The 26,644-nt window shown below is 44.6% G+C and overlaps 1 protein-coding gene across 1 annotated transcript; it reads left to right on the top strand.

The window, feature by feature from the left end:
* Positions 1-8,415: 8,415 nt before the first annotated feature.
* Positions 8,416-11,142, top strand: FZD10 (frizzled class receptor 10). Its single transcript, XM_005524216.3, has one exon. It carries the CDS (start codon positions 8,416-8,418, stop codon positions 10,162-10,164), a length of 1,749 nt encoding a protein of 582 aa, XP_005524273.1. The 3' UTR covers positions 10,165-11,142.
* Positions 11,143-26,644: the final 15,502 nt, after the last annotated feature.

Below are 26,644 nucleotides of genomic sequence, written 5' to 3'. Positions count from 1 at the left end.
CGGCCCCGAACAGAGCGGGGACACAGCGGGGACGCTGCGGAGCCCTCGGGGCCGGGAACGGGCGCTCGCTGCGCCCCGGGCCGCGACAGGAGAATGAAAGATTGAGAGGTGCTGCGGGGATGATTCATATACCTGAGGCTTAGACCAGGTGCTCTGCAATTAACTGCATTAACCTGCAACTGGAGAGAGTTCAGAGCGAAGGTTAGCTATTCTCAGTTCAATTGGTTTGAAATCTGTACTGGGGATTATATTCAGTTATTTATATGGCTGGGGGGTTTTTTGTTTGTTTTTTTGGCTTCTTTTTCTGTCTGGTTCTGCTGAGAGGATAAAAAAAAAAGGGCTTGCTGTCTGTATGTTGAGGTCTAATAACATTTAATGCAGAGTATACAGCAATTCGCCCTCTAAACTTAGAGGCAGGAACCACAAAATGACATTTAAAGTTAGGATGACATTTCTTTGGAATATCCACTGACTTGGGGTAGGTGGAGGGAGAGACATGGCTTTGAAAAGCAGAATGCTTACAGGGATAACTCTTTTTCAGTTTTACAGAACATGGCAGGGCTTAAAAAATGTGCCTGCCTTAGCACATGGACAGACTACATGATCTCTTTTGAAATCTGCACAGGATCTTTTTACCCGCTGGGTTTAATTTCAGAATCCAGTACAGTCATTAAAGAAAATAAAATTATGTTTGTTCTTTCATCTGGAGCACAGAGCAGTATCAATTTTTCATTCCCTCCTCCTTTGCATTCCCACTTTCAAAAAAAAAAGAAAAAAAAGATGCGTGGATGGAGGAATTCACCCTATAGCTCCCCTAAAATTTCTGGTCTCCAACAGCTGCTTTGAATTGATTCTGTATACATGGTTGCCTAATGTGTGCAGCATGTAACAGTGTTCCTGTGCTCTTAAACAGGAGATTGCCAAACTCAAATATATGTGTACTGAACTGGCAGTGAATCCAGAAAGGTCTGGCAGTATCTTCCCAAATGTCTGAGTTTTCTGATCACTCCCTCGTGGAGTAATGGGGCATTCCAGCACTGCTGGGTCCGAGCACTTCCCGTTCACCTTCATCAAGCAGAACATTCTTCATTTAAAGACAGGGAAAACACAAAGTTAGACAAGAGGACATAGAGACATTTCCAGCACTAATATCTCATTATTCTTTACCATGCTGCTGTCTGTGCATTCCCTATCTGATACAAGCATTTCAGACTGAGCAGGTCTTTCCTCCCACTGTGTTTTAATCACTTCCATATAATAATAATTTAAATAGGAAAAAAGACCTCTGAACATCTAAGAGCAATCTAGATGTAACCCTTCCTCCCCATATTTCATTACTGGTGTAACTCCTCTGTTCAGGAAAGTTTTCCGTGCCTTACTCTGTCCCACACTGGCAATTTGTGGGTTGGAGCCAGATGGATTCTCTGTCAAAGACTTTAACATTTCTATCAAACTCCTGCTCTGGTGTGGGAAGTACAGCCTGGTGATGTTCAAGATAAAAGAAGAGATTGCATTTGGGGACATTGGCATGGGTTGTGGTTTAGGCTGTGAGTGAATGTGGGGCTCCAGCAGCCCCAAACTCAGCCTGGGCCTGTCCCTGTCCTGCAGCCTGCCACCAAGTTTAGAGGTTCTGCCACCAGCTGCAATTCGGTTTTGTGTCATCAGGTGAGGGAAGGACTGCACTAGAAACACACCAGCCACTTTTCCACAGAATTGACTTTTATATGTGACCTTTGTGCTGATTTTGAGGAACGGGCCATGCCTGCCTTCACTGCTGCCTCAGTCCCTCCTGTGCCTCTCGCATGCAACGTACACAGAGCATCTCCTTTTTATATCTGGAAATAATAAATAGCATTCCAAACAATGGCATTTCAATTTCTCACTTTTCATGCTTCCTTCAGACAATGTGTGATTGCCATCACACTCTTAAAATTCAAATGCCAGATGGAGAATGTGCAAGGGCACCTCACTGCAATGATTAAACCCATATCATCCATTCCTGCTACCTGAGAATGTAAGAAGGATCAGCAGGTCAGGCCAGAAGCCCATCCAGCAGGAGATCCTGTCTCTGGCAGGGCCCTCTGGCAGAGGGGTAGAACATAAAGCCTTGGTGGGATTGGTACTTCCTCAATATATCCCTAAATAATGGGGGAAGAACATATTCCTCTGGGGGATGTCATATACATATGGGAATCTTTGAACTGCTACATTTTGGTTCAGGTCTAACTGTGTCAAGGATTCTTAATGGTTTAAATTGGAATTATTATTAATCCACACAAATCAAAATTACCTCAAGACAGCAGTATAAATTAGAGTGAGTGTGAAGACACGAGGCTTCACGTGGACAGGTCTGGAATTTTAGTTTGTGTTCCAAATCATCTTAAACCCATTGGCTGGGCTTGATGATCTTAGAGGCCTTTGCCAACTTCAATGATCCATGATTCTATGATTCCAACAGATGCAGAGTCACCACTATGTCAGCTTTCCCTGCATGAGACTTAGGAGTTACTGATAAAACTAAAATTGTTCTCTTCTTCATGGGACACACCCACAGACATTACCAAGTGAGGCATTGTAGAAGTGTAAATATTCTTCTGAAGTGACAAAGACCACAGAAATGTCAGCAAAGTAAGGAATGTGGAAGGATAAAGGGAACTGACACATCTACTGCATGCCAAGTTATGATGCTGAACAGCTGATGAGGCACAATAGGAGCTCCTCACCAGGTTTGTGCTCTCTGTGAGGCTCCAGCCCCTCGGAGTGTTCCCTGTCCTGAGGAGCCCAAAGCTGAGCCTGGGCTCTGGGCTGTGGCAGTGAGGGACAGTCCCTGCCCTGCTGCTGGCACAAACCACGGTGCCCTTGGCCTCCCTGGCACCCACGGCCGGCAGGAGGAGAGACTCTCCTGTAGCAGAGTGGGCCATTTCTTCCTAAATCAGAGAACATGACTGGTCAGAGAGCATCAGTGCTCTCCTTTTGCTCCTCCAGGTGTTGTGGGTTGTGTGCAGTGGGGCCCAGCAGTGGGAGTTGCTGCGAGGGCAGCCGGAGATGCCAGCAGAGCTGGCTCGGGCTCTGCCGGCTCCTGGCTGCTCGGATTTGTGCTGCTGAGCGCCTGCAGACTCAGACGCCAATGACAGAGCCCTTAAAACACCGGTTTTACCTTGACAAGGAGGAGTGGAGAAGTTGTGGATGGAAATAAGGGAGGAAGTGATAAGAGAACAAATTAATCCTTGCTATCATCTGCAGTTTTCACTGTGTTTATTCCTTTGCAAGGGCAGATTTGGCTGCAAACAGCGCATACAGAAAGACTGGTGAATGAAGGTTATCAAATGGTGCTCATAAGAAAAGAAAATCTGTGTTCATTTCCTTTTTCTACTGAGCCTGTTCTTGTTTTTAATGTCTGTAGAACTTTCTGCAGTGACCTGTGCTTTAAAATTATAATATTCCTATAAATTAGAGTACAAGTGAAAAGGATATTCTCCTGCCTTTACGTAATTTTAGCATTATCAGGTTTATTTCTGACAAGGAATTTTATTTTTTTTTCTGCTTTGGTTTTATTTTTGTTCGTTGTTTTTGTTCCTAAGAGCAGAAAAATACTGTATCTTTAAATTAGGAGTAGCTGAATAATGAGTCTTGGGCAGTGAAAAGGCTAATGTGCTGTGGAAGAGAAGGAGTTTAATCTAATTTAGTTGGAGGGTGTCTGTCTGTGGTGTTGTTTTCTGGACTGTGGGAATAGAGGAGGGAAGCTGCCCCAGTGAATGGTTCCTCCTGAGCCAGAAGCAGTGGGGAGTCCCTTACATGCCACTGATCCGAAGCCAGGCCATGAAAAGGGGATTAAAGAAATGTTCTGATTTGCAATTCACACTAATGCACCCCGTCGAACCTTTGGTAATATTTCAAACCACATTTCAAGGGAAGTGCCCTTAAAATAGCCAGCTAAATTGTATTAGAGCAATACTATACAACCCACTCATCCATTTATGATTTGTTTTTGTTTTTAATTCTTTTAACTCTTGGTGGTGGTGGCTTTCTAAGGCAATTAAAACTTTTGTGCATTGTGCAGATTTGCACTTGCATGGGAATATTCCTCAGTGTGCCTGTCCTATTAGGCAGACATGTTTACTTAAATTTTGGAGGAAAACCTCTACAAAGATTCTGTAGCTAGGAAAAAATAAACCCATTTGGTTTAGAAAATAAACATTTCTCTGCATGCCATTTAATTTTATTAATATCTAGTGGAAATTCAGTAAGAAACACAGGCTTATAACATAGCTAGAATAGCTATCAGCTTTCTTTTTGTATGTGGCATCCTTTACTTTCACAGTTGTTATCTGTATGGCTAACAGTTTTTTAATATAGATGGTTTAATATCTGTGTTTTTAATACATGAATAGAATTCATTGCTGGAATGAAATGTGTGAGTTAAAAAGTGAATGAATGTGTAAAAATATAGATGAAAATAGGATTATTGAATGGGATTAACCTTAAACTGGTCTCCATTTTTTTGTGTAATAAATGGCTGGCCAGAAATATTAAACCTGAAAAACAGTTATAGCTACAAACTTCTCAAATATAGGATTGTCAGTATCGGTTCACGTTCTGTCGTGACACACCATTGTTCCTCACAAGTCATTTAGACTAAAAATCTTTAATGTACTAATTAACTCTTCAACTCCCCGAGCTGCTCGTTTCATTTCTCTTTACTGCTGAAGTGTCAGAACATTTTCTCTCAAATGGATTATTTGGGTCTTCTTTAATCCCATTTCAGAAAGCCTTGCCTGGCTCTGTAATTTCCAACGACTCTAACATGGATAGAATGGATGCAACTTTGATTTTCACCATCAGCCATATCAAAGTGTTTTATTCCATTGCCACTGTAATAGATTATCCAGCATGAAACTTTGCCATTGCAGAAATGAGGGCTGGTGGGGTTTTTTTTTCCTGGCTCGTTTATGGTTTGCTTTACCTACAAAATATTTAGTTATGGTTTGAATTATCGCGTGCCTTATTAAATATTCCAGTTTTAAAATATTTTCCTCACGGGACAGAAGAAGAGCTGGACTTCAAGATAGAGATTATTCCTCTGCACATTTTTGGGAGGTGGGGAGATGGATAGCTAGAGGGAGAAATGCATCCTTCCTGTGAGTTGGCACATTATTTGAAATCATGTTTAATTATAAAGTTTCATTAAAAATCTTTTGCTTAAAATTTTAGAAGCCTAATAAGATTTCCATTAATTTAAACATATCACTATTCCCACAACGGCCCAAATGCTTTCTTTTTCCTCTTTCATCCATGGTTAAATATGTAAATAAAATGTCTAAAGTCATTCTTCAAAGAAGACAAAAGAAAAAAGAGCTGAGGGAAAAGACAGCCATAAAATTCCTCCCAATTCTCCATAACATTTGCCAGAGGGGGGCCAACTCCTAGCCAGGGCCTAGCAGCAGGGGTGCCTGGCTGCTCCATAGAATCACACATCTCAAATCCCACACACAGGAGAAAAAAATAAAATAAAATATCTTTTCAGCTGGAGCCTTCAAAAGGTTCTTTTCATTTATTAGTTACAGAGGTATCTTCCAGTTGCTGATTTCTCAGCGCTCTCGTTTTTCTGTAATAATGTTCTGTTTGTTACTCTCACTGACTCAGGCTCGTTGAATGGGTGATACTTGTGGATAGCTCTTTAAAAATATAGAAAGTAAAATAAATGATCTAAAGCAGGATGCACTGGCTAAAATAATAGCTAGAAAAACAAGGCTGATTTAAATTGGCACATGAAAGATCAATTAAGAGAGACACAACTACAAAGGTTGGAAGTTCCCCCCGTTTTGGTTTTTTTTTTCTCACTTCCATTTGTGTTTCTTTTCTGCCTTTTAGAAGAAAAAGGTTGCTATCAGTGTTACAGAAGAAAAAGGCCACGTTTTATATCATGTATTTTTTCTAGATTACTTTAATGTCAATAGTGATAGAATATGCTTTACAAAAATACTTGTTGGAAAAAAAAAGGAAAGAAAAACAAGCTCCCAAACAATCCAGTTGGATAAAACAAACATTGAATATGTGCCTGTTATGCATTATTTAAATTCTACTTTTTAAAGTAGAATTTACTTGTCCCCTGAAAAAGCTTTCCCCACACTTCCCTGCCACCCCCAGCTGAGCTCTCCAGAAGAGGAATCAGGATGAATACAAATACTAAGAAAACAAGCTTAGATTAATGAAGAATGGAAATGCCCCAGCACACCCTCTCTCTCTCACACACACAGACACTAAAATAAATAAAGCTCTTTTTCTGCTCATAACACTGCCTGCTTTTGAAACATTCCCTGAGGAATCTGCAAGTGTCCAAGGGAAGGTCGGTGCCCAAGACCAGTACTTTATAAATATAATCTGCTCCTTGCACTGGAGAGCCACAAAAAGGACCTGGCTTTTCAAGGCACATTTTTATGATGGCTTTTACTCCTTGGCAAGAGCTGGCCTCATCTTCGGGGCTTTCAGAGACAAACATTAGCCCTGGTTTGTTGTCCTTGCTTGGATCCATTTCACCCTTATCACAGCTGAGGAAGCCAACAGTTTCCTTTCTAGAGCTGGTGGGGTATTAACTCTGACCCTGCGGGATTTGGGAGTTTCCAGGAGAATCCGTGCTCTTTTCGATAAGAAACAGGCACTAATGGAGAGGAGCCCGGTTTGTGCGGGTGAGCATGAATGAAATGAAAGAGAGATTTTCCTTCTTCATTAGTATGTTCGCTAAAACTGAGCTCAAAGGGGGGCGGGGAGCAGAGCTAATCTTTGACTTCTGCTCGCTGCGCTCCTTTTCCGTCTGTAAAACTGCGAGCTGTAGTTTGGCTGGGGATTAAACTCCCTCCTTCTCTAGCTCTGAGAGACCAATAACCAAAATAAAGCTCAAAGCCAAACTTTAAAAGTAAACAGAACTCGGTTTACAAAGATTCCCGTCTCCAAAAATCTCTAAGTATCTTGTCTTTAGTGGATGAAGAAACTTCCCCAAGGGTATGTCTCTCGTCCTCTAAGCATTTCTTATTTAAGGAAGGGGGAAAAAGAAAGCAAGCTACTTTTCGAGTGATGCCGTACTGTGATTAAAACCATAATCAGGTACTTTTCCAGCAATCCTGCCTGTCCGGTTCATTTAGGAATTCGAGACAAAGCACGACATTAGAAAAAAGCTGAGACTCCAGGCTGAAAGCAACCATATTTTATGACCCTGGCAGCGAAGAGTTTACAGCACTCGCCATAAAATGCATCCTCCTCCCCACATCCTCCCTGCTAAAGCTTTGCCCCCCCTCCAATCAAGGCAGTCAAGGAGGCACCACCTTCAACCCTCTTATTAGGAGACACGAAGTCTGAAGCCTTCGCTCTCCCTGGCTTCCTACCTGAGCGAGGGAGGGCAGGCTGACGCCTTCTACAGAAAAGATCTTGTTAAACTTTCAAGAGAGGGCAACGGGAGGGAAAGCAGAAAGGAAGGAAAAAGAAGGAGAGAGAAACAAATGGGGCTTTTTCTAATCTGTGCCGATCAAGGAGAACCTGTAGGGGTCCTTAAGGAGGTTTCAAGGCGTTCCGAGTGATTGGAAAGTAATCACCGTGTCAGCTTCACCTTTCTCATGCAAAGTGGATGTCGTATGCGAGGCGGATCCTGCACAGGTTTTTTTTCTTCTTCTTGGGTTTAGCTTTTTTTTTTTTTTTTTTTTTTTTTTACTTTATTTTATCCTGGGATTCAGCCGCCCCCAGAAGCCCCAGCTGCTGCTGCGGCCCCAGGAGCCGGCGAGGCGGGGGGAGCGCGGCCGGCACAGACAGCACGCACACTCCAGCCCCGCTCGGCACAGCCGACCTATTGCAAACCCGGAGCAGAGGGCGGCGAGGAGGGGGCATTTGCCAGGCCCCCCTCTTCAATGGCTTAGATATTTCCTTCCCCTCCTCCTCCTTTATTCCGCGCTCGGATAAACCAATCCCCACCTCTCGGCAAGAAAGTGAGGAGCCGCGAGCCGCTGGAGGCGAGGAGGATCCCCGAAGCCACGATCGCCGCCCGGGACGCGTGCGAGGGGCCGCGGCCATCCCCGGCACCGAGCCCTCGGCAGCGGGCAGCGGCTGCGGGGAGCGCAGGAAAGGGAGCTGGGCAGGCGGATCGCGAAAGTGGAAGCCCGGGGAGCGGAAAGTTGCCGGGCCGCCCGCAGTAAGTTGGGCGCATCCGCGCAGCGGGGCCGCTTTCCCTTCCGCCGGCCGCCGGGCGGGCGCTCCCCGCGGGGCCCGGGCGATGCTGCCCCGCCGGGCCGGCCCCCCGGCCCCGCCGCGATCGGGGCCGCTGCTGCGGCGGGCAGGGCCCGGGCGGCCGCTGCTCTGAGCCCCGCGGGGAGCGGCCCTGCCCCCGGCCCCGGGCCCCGGCCGCGCTCCGGCCGCGCTCCAGCCGCCAGCATGGGGCCGGCGGCCGGCAGCACCGCGCTGCTGCTCTGCTGGCTCAGCGGCTGCTGCGCTGCCATCAGCTCCATGGACATCGACCGCCCCGGCGACGGGAGGTGCCAGCCCATAGAGATCCCCATGTGCAAGGATATCGGCTACAACATGACGAGGATGCCGAACCTGATGGGGCACGAAAACCAAAGGGAAGCTGCTATTCAGCTGCACGAGTTTGCCCCCTTGGTGGAGTACGGGTGCCACAGCCATCTGAAATTTTTCCTGTGCTCCCTCTATGCCCCGATGTGCACGGAGCAGGTTTCTACGCCGATCCCAGCCTGCAGGGTGATGTGCGAGCAGGCGAGGCTGAAGTGCTCCCCGATTATGGAGCAGTTCAATTTCAAGTGGCCGGACTCCTTGGACTGCAGCAAACTGCCCAACAAGAACGACCCCAATTACCTGTGCATGGAAGCCCCCAACAACGGCTCGGATGAGCCGCCCAGGGGCTCCAGCATGCTGCCGCCCATGTTCCGTCCCCAGCGGCCCAGCAGCGGCCACGATCTGCAGCAGCACAAGGACAGCCTGAGCAGAACGTCCTGTGAAAATCCTGGCAAGTTCCACCATGTGGAAAAGAGCGCTTCCTGCGCGCCGCTCTGCACGCCAGGGGTTGATGTTTACTGGAGCAGGGATGACAAACAGTTCGCTGTCATTTGGATTGCCATCTGGTCCATCCTGTGCTTCTTCTCCAGCGCTTTCACTGTGCTCACTTTTCTCATAGATCCTCAGCGTTTCAAGTACCCCGAGAGGCCCATTATCTTCCTCTCCATGTGCTACTGTGTCTACTCGGTGGGGTACATCATCCGCCTCTTCTCGGGTGCCGAAAGCATTGCCTGTGACAGGGACAGCGGCCAGCTCTATGTCATCCAGGAGGGGCTGGAGAGCACTGGCTGCACCATCGTGTTCCTGGTTCTCTACTACTTTGGCATGGCCAGTTCCTTGTGGTGGGTGATCCTGACCTTGACGTGGTTTCTCGCGGCTGGGAAGAAGTGGGGGCACGAGGCCATCGAGGCCAACAGCAGCTACTTCCACCTGGCAGCGTGGGCCATCCCGGCCGTGAAGACCATCATGATCCTGGTGATGAGGAGGGTGGCTGGGGACGAGTTGACAGGGTTGTGCTATGTTGGCAGCATGGATGTGAACGCCTTGACGGGCTTTGTGCTCATTCCTTTGGCGTGTTATCTAATCATTGGCACTTCCTTTATTCTTTCTGGGTTTGTGGCCCTTTTTCATATCAGGAGGGTGATGAAAACAGGTGGAGAGAACACCGACAAGCTGGAGAAGCTTATGGTCAGGATTGGTGTCTTCTCAGTCTTGTATACAGTGCCTGCAACTTGTGTGATAGCTTGCTATTTTTACGAGAGGCTGAACATGGATTATTGGAAGATTGTGGCAACTCAACAGAAATGCAAGATGAACAATCAGACTAAAAATTTAGACTGCATGATGAATAACTCTATACCAGCAGTAGAAATTTTTATGGTCAAAATTTTTATGTTATTAGTTGTGGGCATTACTAGTGGCATGTGGATCTGGACTTCCAAGACTCTTCAATCCTGGCAAAATGTTTGTAGTCGGAGATTAAAGAAGAGAAGTAGGAGAAAACCCGCGAGTGTTATTACGAGTAGTGGAATCTACAAAAAACCTCAACATCCACAGAAAGCTCACCTTGCAAAATACGAATCAGCATTACAGCCGCCCACTTGTGTGTGACCAGGTTTTAGAAGAGACTGTATCTCACCTCACAGACTTACAAATGTCCACAGTAGCAGTCAGAAATTAAAAAATGAATGGTGCTTTTTTTTTTTGTCAGAACAATTTAATATCTCAAGGCACAAAAATGTATCATGCTGAATTCAGGACCTGGTGAAAAACAAAAGGTAAATGTACTCATGGAAAAGTTTTCAGTGAAATATTGTGAATTAAAACAGTCTGTTCTGTTACTAATGCGTAGTTAAGAATTACATCCATCCCTCAGATTAAAAAAAAAAACAACAACATAGAAACAAAACCAAACACAACAACCAACACTTCTTTAACTTTTTCATGTAGCAGTGCTGGGTTTCCATCAGCTGTGTGAGTAACAAGGTATAGCCAAGTTTTATGGAGCTATGGTTTGATTTCAGGAGTGCCCAAGTGAGCGTTGTCTCTGCGGGGACACGGGGTCCTGTCCTGAGCGAGGATGCTCTCTGGGAAACAACCCCTGTGCTAACTTTAAAACCCTTCACAACTCCTCTCAGCCCAGGGTTTGGAGTGCCTAAAAATAGGCTCAATCTGTAATGCTCACCAATATTCTTTCACCAAAAGAGAAACTTCCTGCACCAGACACAAACTTTGTGAATAAGAATAATGTGCAATACATTTTTTTTTTCTTACCGTGACGTGAAAAGAGAAACAAGTATTTTGCTGTACATAAAGACAACAAAAGAAATCTCTTAACAAAAGAACTAAGAGGTCTAGTCCTCAGAAACCCTTTAGTGTTACATTTTGTGGCTTTTTAATGGAAATCAAGCCAATGTTATACACGTTTGGACTGATTTGTGCAAAAAAAAAAAGGGGGGGATCAATTCAAAGAGACCCAAAGGGCTTATTGACTCTTTCTATTGTTAAACAAATTCTCACTATGAATAGATCAAGAAGCACTAGATTCTGCAAAGGGAAGCTTTGTATAGAGTGATACTCTTTACTGTGCTGGGGGTGCACAGTTTTGTGCTGTATATATTTGTAATATACAATTATTTTTCATGCTCCACTATTTTATTAAAAATAAAATATGTTCTTTAGTTTGATAATTATGTGTGTTCTAAACTTTCTCTGATGTGCTTTGCAGTTAATAAACTTGTTTCCTGGATCATTTGGTAAAAGCACACTTTGAATATAATAGTTGTTATACTTGCCTGCAAGTATGAATAGAACAGTCCTTTACTCGAAAGAAATTGCGAGGTGCAATGAAATAAATGGATTTTGAAGTACTTCTGTGAGCCTCTGCAACTGGGAAAACGGAATGGGCTTTAGCGATGCAAAAAGCTGCAGCGATGTGGAGCAGGACCGTGTTTACAAAGCACTGAGATTACAGCAGTGATCCTCGGTTAACACCCCTTCCAAATCTGCATAGGCTGTGCTCAGCATGCTAAACATCGCTGCCTCACTTCACACAGCTGGAACACAACTCAGTCTCTACTCTCCAGGGAACTTCTCCCCTTTCCAACGCCACCCAAAGCATCACCATTTGTGGGAAGGCTTAGGGGAGACCGGCAAGTGCAAATGCAGGCTTTGAATGCTACTTCAGGGAGATTCCCCGATGAAGCTCAAATTGTAAATACATTTCCATGAAGTTTGTAGTGGAGTGTGGTTTTGTTGGAAGCTGAAGTTCTCCCTGAGCTTTTCCAGGTGCTGGCCAGGCGGGGTGGTCAGCTGCTGAGACAGGGACAGAACCTCCCTCTCACCCAGGCTGCTCCAGAAAAGCCTTTGTCAGGGATCTCATCACAGAAAGAACAGGTCTCAGTGGACTCCAGGAGAGTGGGGATCCTCGTGACAGTCAGGTTGTGGCTGGGAATTTTCCAACAAAAGCTTCTTTAGTGGTGGTCTGGTTTTTTATCAGTGTGACAGATAAATTCTTGCCTTTTTGTACTCTTTAAGTGTTCCCAGCAGTGACGAGGAACTTGAGTGACAGAAATGATCTTGCAGTACTATCAATAATCTTCATGTCTAAAGTGCACATAGATAAAGCACCTTTTGATATCCAATTTATCTTTTGAGGAAGATATCTTTTTGCTCTTTTGTGCCAGTGTGCCACTGTTTGACACAGGGCTTTGAGGTGCCCTGGGAGCTGATCCTGTCAGGGGACACTGTGCTGCAGCCAGAGCAGGACATTGCACTGAACATTGCACTGGACATTGCACTGGACATTGCACTGAACATTGCACTTCTGCAACTGCTCAGTTAATGCCTGTGCACCTGTGCAGGCTCTGGCTGCATCGATGGCATTCCATCCTGAGAAACAGAGAGTTTGAAAATAACCTGTGTATTGCAGACTGCTGCAGGCAGCCTTCAGTGTTCTGTTTGTGTGTCACCTCCGCAGGAAGGTGCGTGCTTGTGGTGGAGAATCCTTATGGTGGAGAATCCATCCCACACGGAATTCCTTCTGGCAGAAGGGTCAGTGCTGGCTTTACCAGGACAGGTTTGTTCAGGGAAGGGTCCCAGGCTTCGTTCCAATGTGCATCAGTCACTGAAGTGAACATCTCACCATCTTTGTGGGCTCAGAACATGACTTGCTTTCATTGTTGGTGATGAACTCTTACAGCCTGCTGCCAGGATTCTGGAAAAGAGTGAAGGTAGATGTTCAGCAGTGGCTGAGTTCCTGCTGCCATTCTGCATTTATTCACTGTCAGCTTGGGCCCTTCATTGCCACCAGAGCAGAACTGCACCTTTTCCTATGAAAACCACAAATAATGCTTGGCTGGAGGCATCGTGTCACAAACAGATCCTTGCTAAACTGTAAACCAAGTATTCAGATTTTATTTCATGCTTGCAGTTATTCAGGAACTATTTCAGGGGGTTACTGGTAAGCAAATGAGATTCCTCAAGTACACAATGATGCTAATTCTTTACATCAGGACCAGCACCCTGTAAATGCAGCAGAATGTAATGATTGGCTTTGAGGACATCTTAAGAATTAATTAACTCAGAAATTGTACTTCTTGCTGTCCCATAACTCCTAACAGTCTTAACAGTTTAATACTGAAGTTGCTACTTAAGGAATCTGAAGATTATTACTGTTAAAGGAAAGTGATACACTTATTTTCAAAACAATTTAATATAGTTATTAATAATTAGCACAGATTTGTATTCTTGTCTTAGAGGGCTTCATACTAGTTAAATAATAATAATATTAAAAGTCATTAAGGCAACATCTCAAAATTATTAAACTTCTTTATTTTTCACAATAATTCTAAATTTTAGTGAAAACATGTTTGCATTTTTATTTGTTGAATTTTATAGGATTTTCCTTTACTGCCAAGGCCCAATAGGTATTTGCTTATCTCAGACTTTTGAGGGAAAGTGTCTGTGTGAAGTTATTTTAACAATCCAGGCACTCCATAGGAACGTTGCTGAGGAAGAAATGTCCAGTGGCATTTATCAGATAAAAATTCTAAAAGAAATGCATTCTGTTGGTGCGTACATACACTAAATCAAGAACCAGATGTTTGCTACAGGCCTGTGAACAGGTAAAAGAAAGGCAGAAAGTTCCTTTTTCTGGCAAAGGTAGCTTGGTAGAACAGGGTGATTTACTGAGGAGAGATTAATGAGGTAAGAGTATGAGATCAGCAGGGGAAAATGCGACTCAGGGCAAAACCCCACAAAATTCTAATTACGGTGGTAAAAGTCTTGTTTCTCAGTGAAATGCTGATGCTTCTCATAAATAGCAAAACAATGAAGCTGAGCGGTTTCAGGGTTTTGAGCTGACATGTTGGGACACTCCGAGCAGCGCAGTGCAGGCACCGTGGCTCAGAGGATGTGAGGGGCTCAGCCCAGGAATGTTCAGATCCCTTATCAGGTTTTGCCCAAACAGAATTTCATGTGGCTGTTATTATGCAGCCATTATTCACATCTGGCTGTCATCCTGTGGCTGCAGAGAGCAGGAACAGCCCAGGAACAGCCGTGTCTGACACACACCCTGCTCCCCCCAGCCCTGAGCACCCCTGGCTGCAAGGGGATGGCTCTGTAATGATGGGATATTCCTGCTCAGGTGGGCTTTTGATGGCAGGTGGTCTCCAGCAACAGATGGCCTCAAAGGGCGAGCTCCAGTGCGTTTGAGTTTAAAACATTTACAAGTTTCTTAAAAAAAAAAAATGGAAATGTTATCCTCGTGTAATGTTTTTAAGTATTTCAGACAGAGTAGCCAAGTTATTAACAGTGACAGATGATAAATCAGGGCATCCTTTAAAAGGTGGGTGATGGTGATTATGTGGTCTTGGAGCTTGCTTTGATCAGAAGTGACAGCCCTGTAAGGTCTGTGCCACTCAATCCCCCCTGAAGGGAGATCAGCACCTGTTTGCACTTTGAGGCTCCTCTACCTCCCACTGCCTTCCAGCACTATTTCATCTTTTTTAACACACTTGATGTTGATTAGCTTTAAGCAAAGTCATTATTCATTTACAAAACACTCCTTGATGGAGCTGGCTCTGAACTGTTTCAGTGGCAGTGTTTGTGTAACAGTTAAGGAAGTATCAGCATCCCCACTACAGAAGCTTTATTTTCAGGGAGCCACAAGTTACAATCAGCCTGAGTGCTAATATGAACCTGGTTCCCATTATTTTTCTGTCCAGACAATGGTACATGCTGCCCTTGGATGTGTTCAGCTCTAGCCTGCTGTATCTTCCCACGTTTATCCAGCAGAGACACAGGATCAGCTCTGTGCAGAACACAGGTCCTGCCTCGGCAGATCCGACTGGAGCTCAGGAAATGCTGCTCCAATTTGAGCTCCAAGTAGGTCTTGCTTGGGGAGTGCAATGGATATTTCCAGAAAACAGCACAGCAAGGCTTTCACTTCACCAAGGGCTGACAAGTGCCAGAAGTGAGTGCCGTGGTTATTTGCTGTTGTAAAGCAGGACTGGGCAGGGTCCTGGCAGGGCAGATGTGAATTCCCTGCGGGCAGCAGGATGGGATGGGGCAGTCCCAGGGCTCTGGGAACACCCTGGGCCCCCCCAGCTGCTCTGGGGGCCCAGCTCTGCTTTTCCTGTGCTAGCAAAGTGCAAGCTTTGGGGAGTTGTACATCAAAGGCAGGACGGAGTGATCCTTCTGTGTGTTTGTAGGGCATTGTTTAAAGAGGAATTCCTTCAGTTTGTTGTCATTAGTTTTTTCCTTCCATTCTTCAAGATCTCCTCACAGATCTGCTCCACTGAAGTCAATGGGTGCCCAGCTAAATTCAGTGTACGCTTTGAATCAAGCTTCCTATCTCAGAGAAAGCATGAGCTACAGGGAAAGTCATTATTTTGGGGTGTTTTTCCCACATCAGAGCATCTTTTGAAAATCCTGATGCGACATAAACTCATGATATAGGAAAACGAAGTGAATGAAGTGAATGAAGCAATTTCAATTATATTTTCAAAATGTTCTGCTATGTTAGAATGGACAAAGCCCAGTATGTTGCAAAAGCACCTGACATTTCAAAATGAAATTCAGAAATACTGGATGTTGATAATGTTGGAATGAAGATTTATTTTTGTAGTTTTAAAATTTTTTTTAGTGTATTTTGGCTTTTTGAGCACCCACTTTTATTGCAGAATGCTCAGTATGAATAAATCTGCATTTCCTGCTGGCGAGGCAGCTCCCCAGGGGTTCTGCAGCCAGTTCCCAGCTTTGCTGCAGCCTGTGCCTCTCCCGAGGGGCTGCAGCTCCCCAGCGAGGAGCAGATCTGGACTGGAGCCCAGGCTGTGGCCCTGGGTTCCTCCTCCCCTCAGTGATCAGCACCTCCATTCCCCTTCCCCTCTCCTCCGCTGCTCATCATCCTTTCATCATCTGCATGTGCCTGGCTCCCCTTCCCCTCCTCTCGAGTGATGCCTCCCTCCGCTCTCTAATCTGCCCACACACAGCTCTGTGCTACTGGCCGGGACCTGCCGCTGCTTTCAGCTCTTTTTGTTCCACAGAAACCAAAAGAGATTTCAAAACTTGTGTTTTATCTTTCTTTTTTTGGGTAAAGACTGTGGTAAGAAGCAGAGGTTCAAAGTTCTGGGCTACCAAAGGTGCTGATGAACACAGGAGACTGTTGAGAAGAGACTGCCAGGTGCCTTAAACCTGAAAATACTCTTTTGTGGAAGACAGGCATTGTTTGGTTCTGTCTTGTATATTTGTTATTTTATAGTTCCTTTATCTGAGACTAATGTCTGTGAGAAATAAAAAACAGGAAAGGGACAAAGAACATTTGATCAGTTGATAAAACAGGGGGAAAGAAGCCCCCACCTTTCACTCCAAAGCTTTTAGCCTGAGGAGAGCTTTTCACCTGAAAGCTGCTGAGCTTTTCCCAGCTCTAGGCAGCTGCTGTGACAGAACATTGCAGGTGTCCTGAGCCTGATCCTCATCTCCTGCCCTGCTCCAGCCCCACAGTGCTGCCCTACAGGAGATCATCCTGACTGCTCTGCTTCTGGGAGCAGATCTCAAACCTGGCCTGTGATCACCACACTCATTTAATAACATTGGATTCATGGCACTGACATCCAGACCTTGGATACTCTCTCACTTGTGCCATTTCTCTTCTTTCTAAGATTTTAGCAGTCAAAATATTTTTATTTCATATTGCTAGCATTTTGTCTTGTAAATGGATTTTTAAAAGGACGGATTTCTATTGAGGTTTTACACCTTTAATTCCTGTAGGTATTGGGGGTGGTTTTAATCATGTCATCTTTTTTTTTCTTTTTAAAATTACATAAAAAACTTTCTGTTCTTCAGGATCCTGATTTGAACTATGAGATATGACAGTTTCCTTAGGCCTCTCATCCTTTTGCAACAATCTTGACGCAGCCTTTTTGTTTCTTCAATAAGCCTTTCTGGTTTGACATAAGACATGTTAGTCACATTTTCATAAGTTATTCATTGACAATTGGTAGAGAATAAAAACCAAGCTACATATCTACATACACTTTTTATGCTAAATTAATGTATTCAATTTGAAACCAGGCAAAAAATGCCATTTAATCAAGTATAGGCATGGTGATAACTACAAAGGTAATTTTAAGGACGGAACACTGCACCAAATAAATCTGAATTGTGGGATTTGAAAGATCAAGTATCACTCTAGATTGTTTTACACTTGCAAATCTTTTTAGGTGTTCTTAATAATTTCCCTGTTAGCAATTTGCAGGTGAGTTGCAGCATAGCACGAGCTCCATGAGCAGGGTGCAGCAGGACCATTGTGTATCTTCATGGCAATTCCAGGCAAGAGGTGCAGCCAATTTATGGAACAGCACTTCTGCTCAGGCTGGGTTTTCATTGCCAACCCAGTTCCCAGGTTATCTCAGCTTTGTGCCTTCCTTATGGTGGTGGTGAGGTTACTTTGCACAGAGTGGCTGTTTCCAACACCTTCTCCTACAACTTGAAGTCAGCTCCTGGCAGGGTTTTTTGTTTCTCTAGAATTTATCTTCTCTTTGCCCTGTCGCTTTTACATCTTTACATGAGGCCATTCAGAGCTGAGCTCTGCATTCCAGGGGCCGTGGAACAGACCAGCAGATCTGTTTTGTTAGGTCTTGGCCTGTCACAACCAAAGAATCATCCAGCAAATTTCATTAGCCAGGGTGAGCCTGTGTTTTAGCTGACTTCCAGCCTAGCTCGTCTGGAGCAGCTCCTGCAATGCTTGAAATCACTGAAACACACCAAGAGGACTTCACAAGTGCAGTGACTGCTGCTGCCAGCATCTCCCAGGGATGGTACAGAGTGCTCTGCTGCTCAGCATTTGGGAGCTGCCTCCAGAGCAGAGGCCACTGCTGCAGGAGAGCTTTGTTTTCCTCTCCTGCTGACACAGGAACATCAAGAGTGCACCAAATTTTATGTTTCTTTTCACACTCTGTAATAGCTCTTCAAGGACCTCCTTTGCATATCTAACAAGGAGAACTGTGGGAAAGAGACTCGTGAATCGTGAATGCTGTAGGGTTGTCTTTGATAGCGAATTTCACAGGAAAGTAAACACTGACTGTGTCTATATGGAGAGAGGGAAAACTTCGCGATCTGTGAGCTCCTCCAGAAAAGAGGGGAGAAGGGAAATTGAGCACAGGTAGTAAACAGGCTAAAGACACTGGGAACAGAGCCATAGGAGAGGGGGAAGGAGAAAAGGCCTCAGGGGAGTTGTCTCTGTTTAAGTCCCGAGGCTAGAGATGCACAAACTCAACTGCTCATGTTTGCACGTTAATCTGATCTGGTGCCCAGGAGTTTGGTTTCCATTGCACTGCTCTGACCCCTGCTCTCCTCACAGATACAGAGAGGCATTCAGGGTTTTGATTCCACGCTTCCCTGGTTATCCTGGCTAACTGCATCAATATTTGGGGTGGAGTCTGATTATCTGATTATCTATGCACAATATCTTACACAATTAAAAGAGTATCACAGTGTGACAACTTTTGATAAACTGAAGTTGCCAATGGTTTTGGAAACAAATCACAATGCAGTGGCAAGAGAAGGTTTGAAGAATAATCAAATTCAGAATTCCAGCCATTACTGGTTTTGTTAATTACCTTATCTGGGGCAACAGGTTCTTCTGCATATTTCTTTGAAAAACCCACCCTTGGAGCCCGCAGAGTCTGGACTGTGAAGGGTGTATTACACACCTCTTTGATCAGTTTTAAAAGCTCAAAGCCCTTCATTTGCAGGATATGATAAAACCAGATTTAATGCAGAAGAAGGCACATCCTTTACTCTTTATTTTAACTCCCAAGTTTGGCTTCACACGGGCTGACACCCAGAAGCAGTGGAGGGTTCACAGATCTGCGGTGGCAGAGAGTTTTTGGGGCTGGCAGTGTTTTGGAAGTGATCCTGGAGGCAGAAGCTGTCTCAGAGGTGCCTGGCAGTGTTTCGGAAGTGATCCTGGAGGCAGAAGCTGTCTCAGAGGTGCAGCAGCCGCTGTGGATGTCCCTGTCCTGCAGGACCCGCTGTGTTCATGGGGACTCCATGGCTGTGCATTTAACATATCCAAGAGCTGCTGTTTGAAATGCAACCCCAAGCAAACTCCCCGTATCTGCAGCAGAGCTCAGGATGCAGGAGACTGATGTTCTGCTTCCCTGTTTGATGTCTTTAACACAACAGACATATCTACAACTTGGCATTTAAAAACAGCAACAAAAACAAACAAGTTGAGGTCGTTTACATAACAAAAAGCTCCTTGGCCTTGCAGGAGGCTCCTTTGAAATGTCCGATTGTTTCTGGCACTGACGGAGAGGATCTGCCTGCTCTGGAGCTCAGCCTCTTGTTCCACACACACACCAAAAGGCAACATTTCAGTAAATGAGATTTCTTCCTTCCACAACGTTTAAAAAACCAGACCAAAACCAAACCCCAAGCTGCAGGCGCTCCACTATTCTCTGTTTTTTCCTAAAGCAGTCTTTTTGAAGCACTAGTGCCAGCTTTGCAGCTGATTTTAACAATTACAGAATCTGCTTGTGACTGATGTAGAAGTGTACAATTCACACCACAGCTCCACAGTAACCCTGGGTCACTGCAATGAGTGCTTCATGGCTTGTTTTCTCACTTTATCTATTCAAAAGCACACAGGACTCAATCAGCTGTAGTCTGGGAGTAGTGTAAATGTAAATTACAAGTATCCTTTTCTATCGTCACAATCTGGCAATACATGAAACTCTCACCGTGTGAATATTGAGCACGTTGATATTTCAAACCAGTAAATCATATTTCAAGGCACGCTTAATCTTTTAGATTTGTACTTTAAATGTACAAGCAGCACTTCAAGAAACTGTGTGGTCAGGTTTTGTGTTTGTTGTTTTTTTTTTTTTGCAAGGAAGACCTCTCCTTTCATTTTGGTTATTTCCAGAAGTAATGTCTGAAGACAACAAAAACAACCAGCAAAACAAATTTCCATGTTAATTAGCGCTGTTCATGTTAGGAGAGGAATGGTTGGTGTCTGTTCTCTGGGTTCCCATGGGACAAGTGACACATGATTAATGTGTTAGTGGTGTATCTCAGACCTCTGATGAAAAATAAATTGAGTACAGTGAAAGTGACAGTAGAGTAATCCCTTAAAATATATTGTGGCACTCTAGTGCAGAACAGAACAGAGCCCCGGATCAGGAACTCAAATAACGCTCACAGTTTCATGGGTTTGAGTGTGCTGTGCTAGACCTTTGTATGGCTCCTGGCAGTGCAATACCTGATCCCCTGGAACTGTGGGATTGTTAATCCAAATATTGGCACCACAGCTCTACCAGCCTGTCACAGATGGAGACCTGAAAGGCACCAGGGTGGGGAGAGCCCTTCCCAGCTGGGGAGACAGGAAGGTGTGGATACAGCACAGCTCTGGGATACAGCACAGCTCTGGGATTTGGGATGCAGCACAGTTCTGGGATATGGGATACAGCACAGCTCTGGGATACAGCACAGCTCTGGGATTTGGGATACAGAACAGCTCTGGGATATGGGATACAGCACAGCTCTGGGATACAGCACAGCTCTGGGATATGGGATACAGCACAGCTCTGGGATATGGGATACAGCACAGCTCTGGGATACAGCACAGCTCTGGGATTTGGGATACAGCACAGCTCTGGGATACAGCACAGCTCTGGGATATGGGATACAGCACAGCTCTGGGATACAGCACAGCTCTGGGATTTGGGATACAGCACAGCTCTGGGATACAGCACAGCTCTGGGATTTGGGATACAGCACAGCTCTGGGACAGCAGCAGCAGCAGCTCAGACCTGCATGGAGCCCAGGTTCCCAGAGGTGCTTTGGGCACACAGCAGGAGAGGTCAGTCCCTGTCTCTCAGCAGCCAGCTGGAGCTCACTGACAGGATCTGGGTGCTCCAGTGCCAGAACATTCATGAAGCCGCTGGACTCGTTGGTGCTCGTGGAGCGAGCTGATATCTCACCAGGGCTCCCACATCTTCCTGGATTCCTGTGGGTAGAGGAACCAGCTTTTTTTGTAAAAGAGCAAGACTGTATCTCATCTCTGTGCTGGCTCTTTCATCTTCATAAAGTTGGTGAGAGCAAAACCTTGAATAACCAGTCTAAAACGGAGCAGTAAAACTAAGGCAGAGCAACAGAGGGATGTGGCTTTTGGAGAGGAGGTTGAATGGAAGGTGCTGGAAGAGACTGGAGCTTGAGATATTTAATATGTGGGAATGCCTGGTGACTTATGGAGTTCTCATATTTTATACAATACAACATGTCAGTGGGTGATAAGAATTTTATTTTCTATTTTATAATCATTCATAAAACTGTCTTGATGAGGTTTGGGAGCAATCAGAACTTCATATCATGGGTAATAAAAATAACAGATATTGTCTGGGACAATAGGATTGAAACATACACCCTAGTTTTGCATTTCATGGAACAGTTATTGCACCTCAGCTTTAGATGTTACAGAGCAACTTCTCTTTGTTAATCATTTCTTCTGCTAATGTATAGTTACTCTATAGTCCAGAGATTCTGCATTACAGTCACACCTTTTTGCTGGAGGAGTTTGATTCATCTGCCAAAATCTAGCATTTTCCTTAGGTTACCTAAGAAATCTTCCTCAGGAATTTAAGTCTGTGCTCTGCCCAGCTCCTAAAAATCAGACAACTACAAAAGAGATTTGAGGCAGCTGATACCATCAGCACAATAAATTATTCTTGTAAAGAAAATAATGAACTATAAGAAAACTTTACAAATTCTATTCTATCTCTTGTTCCCCAAGAGGGAATCTTTAAAACAATTGGAAATGAGGTGAGCACAGTTTATTTTATTGAGATGCTGTGGGTTATTTGAGGGATTTAAAGAAAATCCCTCTTTTTGTTTGTGACCTTGGCACAGTCTGTGATTGGTCACCGTGCTTTGAGACTGCCTGTGCCAGGCAGAAATGGGGCTGATGCAATTACTGGGAAATCATCTTTTCCTGTCAGTTAGGAAATATGTCAGTGAGAAAAAGGAAAAAATGGCCCATGTTTCTATTTTTCCTCTCAACTGCTCCACCTATGAACTAGGCCACACACCCTTGGTGAGCACAGTATGGACAAGAAAGGCTGGGCTCAGTGATGTGAATAACTACAAAAACCAGAGTGTCTGAGGAGCTCTCATGGACATGGGCAGTGCAGAACACCCAGAGAAAGCTCAGCTCAGAATGGATAAGTAAAGGATCTCATCTCCAGGATTCAGTTATTGCTGTGATGGAATTGCACAAGGGCAGGAGGGAGCGATGCCCCTTTCCCCCAGCAGCCCCCGCCCATGGCAGCAGTGCTGAAGGGTGATTAAAGCATTGTAATAACTGTTCAGAATGTGTCAGCCTTGCCTGCAGCTTCACCATCAGCTCAGCTCACACCCTTCCCCTTGCTTTTTGCTCCACCCAAGCTTCGGTTTCCTGCACCCACTCATGGCTCCTGTGCTGTCTTTCCATGGTGGCTCAAACAGCCTCCCACTTTCCTCCCAGTAATAACTGCTCTGTCCATTAATCAAACGTGCCTGAATTAATCACTATCAGCTCTAATGGATATTCTGATCTGTTAGCAGCTGGCTGTGTAGGGAGGATAGAGGGCAGGCCCCAGGTGCATGGTGCAAGGTGAGCAAAGCCAGGAGAGCTGGGTGTGTTTGCAGTGAGGAAAGCTGGGGCAGCTGCTCTGGGCTGAGTTGGAAGCAGGGAGCATTTTCCATCCTGAAGAAAAGAAGAGGTAACTTGAAACAAGTTCAGTAGGTTTGTGGAAGAGACCATGGCTTAGGACAGGACCTTGAGGTGGGCTTTTCACCTGGTGTTTTATGATTTACAACTCTCCCCAATGGGCTTGGAAAGCTGCTTGAACTCTTCTTCATTTAATGTTTATTTTTTACAAACATCATGGTGTGTGGATTCTCACTGACTGTAAGAGACAGAAAGGATGTTTTCCATTTTGATGTACAGTTTGACTATTTTTTTGATCCAAGGGTAATCAAAACTCACTGAAAAACACATTGTTTGGTTATTATTACTTTTTCATTTGGACTGACTATTTTAAACCCACAAGTATTTTTTGTTTTGTTTTTTGTTTTTTTTTGTTTTGTTTTGGGTGGGATTTTTAGCTCTTACAAAAGAAATTCCCCTCCTATCCAAACTAAAATCTCATCACATCTCTCTGACGGCAGTTTGCATAAAACCTGTGGTCCTTCCTTTTTCTGAAGACAGAGTGGAGTGCAAATATCATCATCCTCAGGGTGTACAAGGTGAACTCTACTTCTTATTTTCTTCCTCTGTCTCTAGTTCATCACAACTAAACCCTATGGAAAACCCAGAATTTCTTTTTGCATCTTTCTAAACCCGCTTTTCTGTCTCTTTCTGAAGCCCTGGAGGTTGGCCATAGCTCAAGGGTGGATTTGGCATGTGCACATGCCTGGCTGATGAGTCTTGCTCCCACACCCAGAGTTAGGCTGATTGCCTGATTTGGGGTCAGGAAAGCAGGAATTTTCTCTGGTTAAACTGGCAGAGTTCTTTAGATTTATTTTTCCCCTCTGTGTGTTCAACACACACTTGCTGGAGTCATCCAACACACAGTGATTGGGAGAGGCAGAAATTACTCCTAACAGACTTAATCTTTTCTATTCCCTCTCATGTGTCCCTCAGGCCCAAACTTCCCTGTGTGGCACTGGGAAGTGTCTGGGAATGTAGGGAATGGCAATTTTGTGGGGTCTCCTTGGATTTGGTGCCTCTGACACTCTTTTCTAGTGAAAAGCTCCTGTGAGACAACTGTTGGAGCCAAATACTGATCATTTCACTGCTATGAAACCAAACAATTGATCTGTTTCTCCTTGGATTACAAAGAGGTGATTTGCAGATACGATCTGCTGGCTTTAAACTCAGCTGATACAGAATGTAATGGGGCAGGGTGGAGATGCTGAGGCAGCACTGAGCTCTGTCCTTCAGCAGAAACCTTCAGGATTCCTCTCTGATACCTGCAAACGTGGCAATCTGTGTCCCTGCACATGAGCAGTTTCCAGGTGGGATCTGTAATTCCCTTCCTGCCCCTCTGTGACGCCAAAGGTGACTCAGCCAACACAAGGAAAGCTCCAGGTCCTCTGTGCTCAGATTTCCTGGCTGGGCTGCACCACCAGGAGAGCACCACAGAAATGCAAGCTGAGGTACAAAGATTCCTTAATTCCATATGCAGGCAGGTCATTTAGCTGGTAACTGGGGCAATTCCAAATTCAGATGGGAGCTTCTGGAGATGCTGGGAGAATGTTTCTATTTGTTTTCTTTGAAAATGCTGCACTCAGAGTTCAGCCCCACAGACACCTGAGGTGCTGCTGACACCTTGGCACATGTCCTGTCTTCTGTGACACTTTCCCTGCTTCTGCACCCACAATTATGCTTCAAAGTGCTCTTTCTGGATCAAGAATGAACATTGACCTCATGCTAGGGAATATAACTTACGGTTTTCTATTCTCTTTCTGTAAAACACAGATTCTTTTTGGGCTTTGATGGATTAAGAGAGCAATATCTTTTCATCATTCTTAATAATGAATAATAAAAATTCTCAATGTCATTTTCTATGTTCTAAGAAGCTGAGCACTTCACACAAGTGTTTGTTAAACAAGATTTTTCTAGCAGGTAATTTTTTGTTGGTTTTATCTACATTAATATTTCATCTGCCAGGTGATTTCTCAATTAATGGGACATTATGCAGTCCACATAAATAATACTGGGTTTCAACTATATTGAGAAAAAAAAGAGAGAGAAAGAGGTAACCAAAGCATATTCAAGGGATGAAAAGCTTCATTGATTTTATAGGAGATTCCCCAGTTTTCATCACCTGAACATTTCACTCCAGAACATTTAAATGAATTTTTCATGTGGTTTACTTTGAAAGTAGACATTTACAAATTGCACAGAATCTTTTGGGGTTTTTTTCCCTGGCTCTATGATTTCCACAGTAAATGCAGCAGTTGCACAGTTAAATAAATAATGTTTTTTTAGCTGCCAGTCCTCCACATGCAGCTGGGACTGTGAGAGGTGAGCAGGACGATTGTCTCCACTTCGTGCATCATCACTGTAATTAAAGCCTCAGTGCAAGATTGTACTTTCAGCCATAGCCCTGGATTACTTGATCTCATCAGCACTTGAAAGGTTCTTTTGCAATCAATGATTTTGCATAAGCATAAATAATTGTCCTGTGATGGACAGGAAGATGGCAGCTCTGGTATTGCTAAGGCTGGGTGGCTAAAACAGAAATCATCACCAGGTTCCATTTCTGTTTTTGCTTTCTTTTACCAGAATGTTAATTTTCCAGTTGGTTTTTCTGTTCAGCTCATACAAAGGAAGGTCCCCTCCTATCCAAGCTGAAATCTCCACATTGGTTTCTGATGTTTGCCTAGAAACTTTGATGCTTCTTTTTCTTTCATCCTTACTAACCTTTGGGTGAAAAACCTGAATTTTATTTTTGCCTTGTTTTTCCTCCATGGATCATCATTCCAAGTTGTACATGACGGCTTCCCCTGCTTACAGAGCGCAGCTAAAATCCTTTTCTGCCCTGGATCAGGGGTGAAAGGTGGGCTCCTCATGTTGTGTCCTGGTGGGTAAAACCTCTTCGTGCCCACACCAGCAAGTTCCATTTTATCTCAGTGGCCTCAGCACCACGGTCCTGCAGGGATTATCTCCCTGTTTCTGGGCTGGATTGTGTCCTCCCTTTGCCAGATGCCCCCTCTCCCCCACTCCAAACACTCCCAAGGCTTTGTGGATTCTGTTACCCAACACCTTTCACGCACCAGCTGGGTGCCATATCCACAACTGCTCCTTTTGATGGCACCTTTATCACTTAATTATTATTTTTCAGCTAAGCCCCTTTGGCTTTGTTTGTGTTAGCTGGGTGAGCAGGTGGAGCATCTCTGAAACATCTCCTAAGTAATTGCAGTGTAATCCCTGCAATACTCGAAAACCTCTCCTGTGCCGAGGTGTCTGCACAAAGGCAGCCTTAGTTAAACACCTGCTGCAATGGGATTGCTTCTGGCATCAGTGGCCAGGCTTCATGTGGTTTTCCTGCCCATCACCTTCCATAAAGTCCCTGGGGAAAGAACCCCCGGGGTTTCTCATGTGCTGGGTCACTGCAAAATGGGTTCTGATCCATCACCAAGGCTCATGAGCACAACTGCAGTGAAAAGAATACATCATTATAATTCTTTAGGGTGATTGTGTGACAAGTGCATTGTGTTTTTTAAGCTGGGCAATCAAATCTTCAGGTTCAGGATATCAGCTGTCTGCCCTTTGGTTGTGAAAGAATTATTGTATCACTTGTACCCAGCATTACAAAACCAGTCAGGTGCATCCTTTCCTTTTTGGCTCCCTCTAAAGTATTGGTTGTGTTTCTGAGTCATAACCACACTCCATCACATTAAAAGCTTTTTCAGAAGTGACAGCCTGTAATAGCTCTTCCCCTATTGTCCCATCCTGGGCCCCATTGGAATCTGAGTTTTAAAAACACTTTGAAAATCCTACCCTTTGCCACGGGACTTTAACCCTGCTCATGTATATGGT

Source organism: Pseudopodoces humilis, chromosome 20 (genome assembly GCF_049639895.1).
Source record: "Pseudopodoces humilis isolate 2021_Gansu_Grassland_sample_001 chromosome 20, ASM4963989v1, whole genome shotgun sequence".
In the NCBI taxonomy this organism is placed as follows: Eukaryota; Metazoa; Chordata; class Aves; order Passeriformes; family Paridae; genus Pseudopodoces; species Pseudopodoces humilis.
This window is presented reverse-complemented; position numbering and strand designations above follow the sequence as displayed.

What these genes read in the sequence shown, in the direction of transcription:
- FZD10 (XM_005524216.3), top strand. Translation starts at nt 8,416, where the DNA reads ATGGGGCCGGCGGCCGGCAGCACCGCGCTGCTGCTCTGCTGGCTCAGC.